At 36.0% G+C, this 10,000-nt stretch overlaps 1 protein-coding gene across 2 annotated transcripts in view; it reads right to left on the reverse strand.

The window, feature by feature from the left end:
* The window catches only part of LOC145249764 (axin-1-like), a 251,355-nt gene that overhangs the window by 12,511 nt on the left and 228,844 nt on the right, over positions 1 to 10,000 (reverse strand). The window contains exons 7-9 of one of the 2 annotated variants that reach the window (XM_080111685.1): positions 8,608 to 8,751; positions 4,032 to 4,298; positions 1,364 to 1,522 (exon numbers count right to left, since the gene is read on the reverse strand). In XM_080111685.1, the coding sequence (XP_079967811.1) occupies positions 1,364 to 1,522; positions 4,032 to 4,298; positions 8,608 to 8,751 (570 nt within the window). The remainder of the gene's footprint in view (positions 1 to 1,363; positions 1,523 to 4,031; positions 4,299 to 8,607; positions 8,752 to 10,000) is intronic. The other variant, XM_080111686.1, reaches the window with a different exon arrangement.

Here is a 10,000-nt window from a genome sequence, read left to right on the forward strand (position 1 = left end):
CGTTAGCTTGTTGGATGACATCATCCGAGCAAGTTTAAAATCATTCTTGTGAAATATCTGTTGGGGTTCTTCGCAGTGATATATCTACACCCGTTGTTGAAAAATATTTATATAAAAGCCAAGTACGTCCAAGGATGGAATACTGTTGCCATATCTGGGCAGGAGCTGCCAAAAACAGCCTATCATGCCTTGACAGAGTACAAAATAGACTTCGTGGCTTAGTGGGGGATGCCCTTTTCTCTACCCTGCAACCCCTCTCTCACAGAAGAGACGTTGCGAGCCTATCCTTGTTTTATCGTTATTTTCATGGCAGGTGCTCGTCTGAACTCCAATCCCTGGTCCCCCCTCGCCAATCTTTCACGAAAAACACCCGTCTAGCTGTATCCACTGTGAAAAATTTCCCCCACTCTATATCTGTGCCTAAATCAAAACGCGGATTCCATGAACAAAGCTCCTTTCTTAGAACTGCACGCCTGTGGAACTCTGTTCCGTCTGCCTGCTTCCCACCGGACTACAACTTGGATGTCTTCAAGTCTAATGTTAACAAATTCCTAATGAACCGCCCCCTTAATTAAACACTTCATCAAATCTCCACACTAACGTAATGTACTTGCAATAACCCTTATCCCTGAGTGGCTTCCGGGCCTTGATAAGTGGTGATCACTGTGTAAAAAAGAAAAAAAAAACAGTTTGGATATTCCTGTCAGACTTTTGAATATTTCCTGTTTTACATAACGTTTTGCTGACTCCTTTCTTCGATGAAGAACTACTGAACAATGATCATATCGTATCATTATAAAGATATTTGAAAACGAGGCACATCAAAGGAAGGTGTCAGATTTGGCACTTTTTGAAGAAGTTGGCCTTCAAACATTATATGTGGTCTCTTTTCATAACATATGGACTAAGGAAGGAACACAGAGAATATATAATTATTTACTATAATAATTATCAAATACCTACAGACACTAGTGTTTCATCCTTTCGAGAATCATTATTACAGGGTGTCACGATTAACACCGGTCAATAGATTCGAACCCAGTAACAGAAGTCATCTGATTCCATTAGCAACGACTTAATCCATTCGGCCACTGTTAACCATGAAAAATACAGTGGAAATTTAAACATTTATTTTTAAAAGTTTTCAACGTCTGTCAGTGATTTAATTATATGACGATCTGCGTGTATGAGCTAAATATATATATTACTAGCTGAAAAGAATTTCTTCTGCTTCATTTGGATGTTTTAATGTTTCAAAGTGTAGCATTTGAGCTCAACTTCACATTTTCAATTGAAAGAAAATGTTGATGAACTTTTGCTGCAGATATGAAACGAAAACTAACGGGTGCCAAGAGAGACTTACCCTTCTGAATGTCCAATGATGTTGTCCCCAGATAGGTCTAAGTCTGACGGAACAGTTTTGGTGGTTGGCAACGTCCGCATTTGAGATGCACCCATACCGGCGGCAGCAGCCTGGGAGGATGACACCCTCTTTTCCCTGCAAGGCACTCCTATGAAAGACCTGTTTGACAAAACATGCAACAATTTACTGTAACAATTTTGAAAAGAGAACAACACTAAGGTATTACTAATGTTATTTCATGGGTCCGCGTGGAGGAGTAGATACAGAGTGAAGGTAGAGGGGGGTTGAGAAAAAAACTATAAAGCATTTTTTTCAATTCCGATACAATTACAAATTCTGTTCTAAATTCTTGATTCTTGATTTTGATACAATTACTGATTCTTTCAAGATCTGTAAATATATAGCTATAACATTTTTTTTATTTTTCAGAACACTGCAAAAACCCATGTAATATGTGCATGTATTTTCGTAAGCATACAAATACACCTGTAATGTGTGTGGGTGTGTGTGGGATGTATAGAGATTTTAATTTTACTGATAGTTTTTTTTTTTTTTAATTTTACTGATAGTTTAAAAAAAAAAATTTTTACTGATAGATTTTTTTTAAATTTTACTGAGTTTTTTTAAAAAATTTTACTGATAGTTTTTTTAAAAAAATTTTACTGATAGTTTTTTTAAAAAAATTTTACTGATAGTTTTTTTAAAAAAATTTTACTGATAGTTTTTTTAAAAAATTTTTACTGATAGTTTTTTTAAAAAATTTTTACTGATAATTTTTTTAAAAAAATTTTACTGATAGTTTTTTAAAAAAAATTTTACTGATAGTTTTTTAAAAAAAAAATTTTACTGATAGTTTTTAAAACAAAAAAAAAATCAATAAATATTTATAATTTTATTATTAGTACCAGCAATGGAAAATCATTTGTGAAATCAGAAATTACACTTAAATTTTCTGATTTGGATTCATCACTCCAACACTATATTGAAATGTAAATAACAAGTTTAAAATTTAAATGCATGTTCAATCATTTGCTTTTATTCTGACAGTTAAATTAGCAATTGAATTCAACTATATGTGAGATTAGTGATTCTTATTTATGAAGCATTTGTTTGGATGAGAAATGCAGCAAATAATGTGTTTTCTCTTTTTTATCACTGCATACCTACTTTTGCATCACCATGCTTATATGGGTTGAGCTTTCTAGTAAATGAAAATGTCACTAGGATATATAATGCAAGGCTGTTTATGTAGACAAATGGAATTTCTGACGTTTGACAATGTTTATCTTTGTGATTTCGTTTATTTTCAGTAGAAATCCGATGATGACTAAATGGTTAGAAATGCAGACTGCCATGTGTTGATCCTGACTTAAGTGTAGTATCTGTTCTGATGCTACACTTAAATCATTTGTCCTTAGTCAATGTAAAGGAAACCCTTCTATATTAAGGTGATTTTTATTTTTGCAACTGCCAGAGTGCTCCTTATTGGGAAGCTGGTTTTCCCACCCACATTAAAAATGACCTTGTGTCACATTTTTCTTTCATGGGGAAGTAAATACTATATACATATTATTTGGCTTTATAGTGAAATTTCATACTCATTAAATTCATTTTCATTGCAACAAAATCTAACTTTTTAATACAAACATTTTGTTTCTTACAACAAACGCAAGAATGACAATCTCATATAGACTGTGCAGCATCCTTTCCCAATTTCAGCCACAAAATATAAAAAGGTATGTCTAACTAAAATTTAAAAGTAAAAAATACAAAAACACCCACAAAGTTGATATTTTCTTGATCGGTGTTGTCCTGGATGAATAATATCTAAAATCTAGAAAAAAAATTAATCATTCTCCGAGACAGGTTTCGTTGTTTTATCTCAAATTTTTCTTATGTAATAATTTGAAAAGAAAATGTAGACTCCTTCCTAGAGGAATCTTGAGATTTATTTGTGTGTGTGTGTCCAGCTAAAGAGGAATAGGCTGGGTGGAGTAGAAAGTGGGGATTGGGAAAAGGGGGAGAGGTGGGGGTGATGGTAAGAGAGAAAGAGACTGATAGAGAGAGAGTGAGAGAGAGGTAGGAAGATAAAAGTTTTAATAAAAATGTTACACTTTTGCCGTGGGCAATGCCAGGTAGCCCGCTAATCCTTAAAATACAATCCTTTCTACAATTCATATTTGGAATAATCTTCAGTCTATAACCGACTTGTCCACCAAGTTTCTGTAATGCATATCCAACATTCTTTGTTTTAATAAAATAATAATACAGTAAGGGGTCCTGCCACCCTCCCTCCTCATACTTATCTATAAGCATTATCTTATTAACAATGCCTATCAAACTATTTTTGAATCAAAATCAGGATTGCGCCAAGAGAGGAGGGCATCAAAGTTATTGACAATTTTGTACGTTGTATCCAGGTGGGCTTATATCCATTTAACAGGGATATTAGAAAGACTGTTGAACATTCAAACTGGAATTTGGTGGACAATACAGTCTTTGATTAAAGTTTATTTGTAGCAAATATGGTTGCATTGCAATAAGGATCGTAAATTTTATTACCAATTTCACAGAAGTAACCCTTAATCTTATTTTTAAGTAAGAAAATGCAAATTAGTAAGAATATTTCCGAACGTCGTAATGCGATGGAAATCCATGTCTGACTTACTTTGATTTGACAGGTAAGGGTCGTGCTTGCTGCTCCTCGGGTCTTCTCTTTCCCTCGTTGTTTTCCAACCGCCTCTTGGCTTCTTCTAGCTGAGTAGTGGGGTTAGGTGGAGTCAGCAGCGGCATCGACGGGTCTTGGACAATCGGTTGCGAAGGCATCACCTGATTGTTGCCACTGCCACCTGAACCGGCCAACCATGGAAACTGCGTTATCACACCACGTTCTGCCGATGCTGACCGGTTCAGTACGCTTGGTTTTTTATTCATGCTATTAAAAAAAAAAAAAAATGATTCAATCACACAAGACAAAATTTAAAAAAGAGGGTGAGGGATAAATGGTTGAAGTTCAGCCCTTCCAACAGTTTGGGTCATTTTTCTAGTTAAATCCATGGTTTGAAAATTTCAGAACAATAAAACATGTCCGTATTATTTGGATTCTTCGGAATACTATTCTCATCTTGAGTGTTATTTGCACGTTTCGGTTGATGTAACCTTAGACCTTCAGGTCCATCTTGTTGAACTCTGATCTTTCTATCAAGCTGTTAATAGGTAGTAATAAATAAATATATTTATATATATTAGTGATGGGACAATTCCGATTCTTTATAAATCTCTAAATATATAACTATGGAGTTGTTACCCCCCCCCCCAATTACCGTAAAAACATGTTAAATGTGCAGATATTTTCTCAAACGGGGGGAAGACACTTGTAAGGGGTTAATCTATAGATTTTAGGTTTTGTGCAGACTTAAAATCCATAAATATTTATTATTTTATCAGCAATGGAAGATTTTGTTTCAAACAAAATTAAATAAAGACAATTTAAAGACTTGTTTTGGAATCGGAAAATAGGCATAAATTTTTTCAATTTCAATTCCCCTCAAAATTTCAATTTTTGCGATTTCGATTAATCGTCCGAACACTAATATATATACATATATATCTATATATCTATAAAAGTGAACGTGTCTGTGTGTCTGTCTGTCTGTGTACATTTCCCTACGCAATAACTCTGTCAATTTTTAGTCTATAGACTCGAAATTTGAAATACCGGGTACTGAGATTTGGGAAAATTGATGTGACAGGTGTCAGCCAGAAATTTGGCTGTTAAGGGGTCAAATTTCAACGATTTGACCTTTAAGAACTCTACCAAACTCCTCCGACAATTTTGGGTCTACACCCTTGAAATTTTTGATATAGGTTCCGTGGATATGGATCTAACGTAATAACTTGATTTGAGGCCAAAACAATAAATTTTCAGGGGTCATAATAGGGGTCAAAGTTTAAAAAATTACCCCCTTTTTTTTTTTGCTCAGCATACACCTCTAAACACCCGGGCAACGCCGGGCACCCATGCTAGTATATATATGTGTGTGTGCGCGCAGTAATAGTGCTTTATAGTAATAAGACTGTACATCTAAAAACAAATTAGGTTCAAGACTTAAATTTATACTAGAATTGTCCACAATGCACGTGGATTAGTGGATAATATACTTGGTAAAATTTGAGGTTGAAAGTTAAATCCTCAGTGCAGACAGCACTCAAAATACAATTGCATATCATTTAGGATTTCTACAGAGTTATGACTGATGGAACAAGAACATGCTACCTCCATGGATTAAATCAAGGGTTCTATTCAAAATTCTGCGCAGATTCAGAGTTTGACAAGCTTTACGTGAAGAAGGTCGAAGGTTACATCGATGGAAACGTGAAAATAACACTCAAGATGAAAACAGTTTGAATAATCCAAGTAATACAAATAATCAAAAAACATGTGTTGTCGTCCACTGCAGGCGTGTCAAAAATGCAGCCATTGAAAACTTATTTCCACATACACACACAACCTTGAAAAAGTGGAAGGTGAAAAAAAAAAAAAAAAAATTCAAATGACAAATGCTGGAAGAGTTGTGAGAATTCATGCTTTAGGAATTTTTTTGGACTTGGAATCCACTGTCCGGAACTTTACAACATCACAGACGTTTTCAGAGTCGTAACTTTCATTATTATCAAAGAATTTACCGACAGTTACATAAAAACACAAGATTTATAATCATCCATGTCAAATTTTTTTTTTTTGTTGATTTATCATCACGTTTCTTGCATGTGAAGAAAAAAAAAATTTTTGTAATAATTTTTATTAAATAATTTCAGCAATAATTGTACGTGTGAAGCTGTTACAACAACACAAACCGACTCCTATAGCCCTGACGGGACTAGGTTTGACACGCCTGGTTTACACCACAATTAAGCAGGCGTGTGTCTACAGCAACTTGCAACAAACCCATCTAACAAATGAAATGTTGTGATGATGTTGACGTTTGTCCATCGCTTGCGAAGGTGACCGTGATCATGCAATTGTTATGTACGTTCGAAGAGGGGTTAGGGTTAGGGTTAGGGTTAAGACAGATTCGAGCGCCGAAGTATTTCCCCGCTTGTTGGATACTCATGCAGAAATTCTGTATCAGGTGCCGACTGCTCTGTCTTTTCTAATGTCATGTTTTCTCTTGCATTTTTCATTGCATGCAGATTCAGCAATTGTAGCCCTTTCGTGAGTTGCGGTATGCCAGGAACATTTTGTCTTCGGTTAGTTTTTCCATGAGTTAGAATACAATCCGAACTGTTTGAGGGAGACCTTCAAATTGTCCTTGAACCATTTCCACGGTCACCTGTGGGTCTTTTTCCTTTAAACAGTTCACCATAACGGAGCTGTTTTGAGAACTTTGAATCAAGCATGCAGCATATATGACCTGCCCAACGAACCTGGAACTGCTGTAACATGTTGTGCAACGATGGAAGATTTGACCTCGGCTGTGGCTGGTATCCTTTTTATTCAATTTTCACTCCAAACAAGGAACAGTGTCACTTTGAGTAAGCAGCTACTATCGGGGACATAAGTTGCTGGGATATTATGAAGGGAGATGAGCAGCCACATGTCTGTTCACATTACATTTGAACTTCTGCATGTCAGTACAGTTGGGAAAGCAGAATCCAGGAAGAGAGTTCCAAAGTCTAGCAGTTCTGGGGAAGAAACGATTGGCGTAGAAGGCTTTCTTACACCTAGGGATCTCTACTGTGAAGGGGTGGGGTTTAGCTGTTTGTTGGAGAATCTCGTTCGCAAAAGGAAAGCTTTTTTTTTTTAATTTTTATTTGTGTGTGTGTGGTGGGGGGGGGAGAGTCATTTTCAATTTATGACGGCTGCAACTCCCACCATGAAAGCAAACAGGGAGGAAGATTTATTTCGATTTTATTTTTTTAATATTTCAATATAAACTTTTACTGGACATAATACGATTTTCAAGGCCTTTGAAGACATTCTCAAGACATTCTCAAGACATTCTCAAGACATTCTCAAGACATTTTCCTTATTTTCAAGGATTTTCCAAGGTAATAATAAAAAGGAGGCCCTTTCAAGGTAAAAGTCAAATTCAAGGACTTTTCAAGTCTGTAAACTCTGAACTATAGGAGTGCAGCTGTTAGGACAACACAAACTCCTATGGCCTCGCGGGACTAAGTTTGCCATGCCTAGTTGATAGCATATTGCGGCGAGACAATGTAAGGAAATTTTAGGGTTGCCTTCCATATATACGTGGAGTTGTTAGACATTGACTTTTAGCAATGGACGGACATATATTTCAGACAGGATGAACTTGCAGGAAAAGTACTTTTGTGAACTCTAGAGGTCAAGCAACAAACGACGAGTCCTAGGTTGGTTAGTTGTTTTTGTTTTACGGCATATCAACCCTTTTCGGGTTATTTAATGTCGAATCCAAAGATTTTGAAGAAAATTTTTTTTAATAGAATGTATTTGTTGTTTTCACGTCGGTTTCTATTTAACCCATAATTGGAACCCTAACAGGTACTACCACTCCGGGTTAGAGTGGACCTGGGAGCAATGGTAATTAAAGGGTGGCTCCACACTCCCCAAAGCCCACAAGCTGGGGCCTCACCACTGGATATAGTTTAAGGCCATATCCAGGACCCCCATTGAGGGACTTTTACCCTCTGCAGGGGGGGGGGGCAGTCGGTGTATTCTAATGCCCCACCGACAGGGCCGACGAGTCCTAGGATTACACGACTCTTCCATAGAAGGACATATACATTTTGGTACAAATTCCATTATTTTCACATTTTAACTAATGTAACCTTCAATTTTCTTCAAGTGTATTTTTTTGAACTTGATAATAAAACCAAATATAGCTCACATTATCCACCCTTACACCTAACATTTTTGTTGTTTAATTTCATTTCCAACCAAGGTAACTTGCAGACTTTTTCAAGCACATCATTTCAGAAATTTAGCACTCACCTAACTAGAATAAACTAAACATAGCCTACATTATTCAACCCAACACCTCCACTCAAAACTTCCTATCGATTAGTTTAGGAGTGAATCCTGTACCTATAATTGTATATCTAACATCTAAAGAAATCAAAGTTTGCAGATTATCGGGATAATCTTCCATCCGATGTAATAAGTCAGTGCATTAATTACTATTATTAATGATAGTTTTTTTTTTTGTGGTGCGGAGTTGAATTAAAACGTCCAAGGCTGCGACAAACGTCCGATGCATACTTACCCTTGTTTTTGAAGTTGCGGAGATGCAGTGACAGAGACTGGAGTCTTGTGGGTGTGCGATCGCTTGTGTGAAGAACTTTTGTCGGAGTCTGCATGGGATCCGCTACTCGTGTACCGATCACTGGCCATAATCCATTGCAACACTCTACAAGTTGAAAAGAGAATGGAAGAACATTAGAACTCACGAGTCTTTAAAAACAGAATCCGGAAAAAAAAAAAAAAAGACAAAAAGAAAAAATAAAACGTTTCGCAAGATTGAATAAGGAATCGCATTTTGCATCCAACCCATAATGCTAATTTGATATATCATCAGCCATGGTGCAGATCACAGCTAATGGCCTCATACACCTACATTTTTGTTCACATTACAATTTCTGCCCATTTGTATTACGAGGTAAACAAGGTAATTCCAAGAAAAAGCAGTTCAAGGAAAGAAACGATTAGAATAAGAAAATTTTTCAATGTCTACAGATCTCTAGAGTGAAGGGATGAGTTTTGCTGTTTGTCGTTTACATAGGTACAATGCCACTCAATGTTCAAGATAGATTTATAGGGGCATCATCCTCAGTGAAGAGATGATCAGCAAGATGATTGTTCATATTACATTTAACTTTTCCTAAGTAATCTTGGTTTATTCATTTCAGGCTTACATTTCATCCATTCAAATCAAATACTTGAGCGATTCTTAAAAGCGAGTTAAGTGGTGATATCTTTAATTTTTCACAGAAAGATGACTTCTAAAATGTTCAAGGCGACATCTAAAAGATTAAAGATAAAATCAAGACACCATATAATATAATTCAAAATGCCATCTAATATTTAAGAGGACATAACTATACGATCAGTATGAGCATAAAACGAAGGAAGTGAAGCAAAAAAAAAAAATCTGTTAATTGATCCGATACAGTTTTGGGTTTTGTAATTTGAACGATTTAACGTCAATAATGTTGATATTTATATTTTTACGTTTCAGTGGACACAGTTTGGTTAGGACACCTGCTGTATAAATTATAAACAGAGTGCTCAACATGAGTACTAGAGCTGAATTAGATGTAAATTTTTGCAATGGTGTTCATCCATCACGTTGACCTCCCTCCCCGCCCATCCCTGATGTTCTTTTATTACTCTCACTTCCGTCACCCTTCCAGTTTATTAACAATCAAAAATAATGCACAATCACGTAGAGACATCAGCTGGCATTTTGATCAAAGTTAAGCTATGTTGAGACTGGTCAGAACTAGATGGGTGACCAGTTGGAAATATCAAACACTTTATGTAGGAAGACAGTAACACCTCTGCAAAAAAAATGCCATCTTCATTGACCGGAATATACATGCTACTGGGGATTGCGTGTGAATTTAATACCCCTATGAACTTTTTCCTTCAGAGAACCT

Source organism: Euprymna scolopes, chromosome 28 (genome assembly GCF_053919585.1).
Source record: "Euprymna scolopes isolate OS-2025 chromosome 28, ASM5391958v1, whole genome shotgun sequence".
NCBI classification, from domain to species: Eukaryota; Metazoa; Mollusca; class Cephalopoda; order Sepiida; family Sepiolidae; genus Euprymna; species Euprymna scolopes.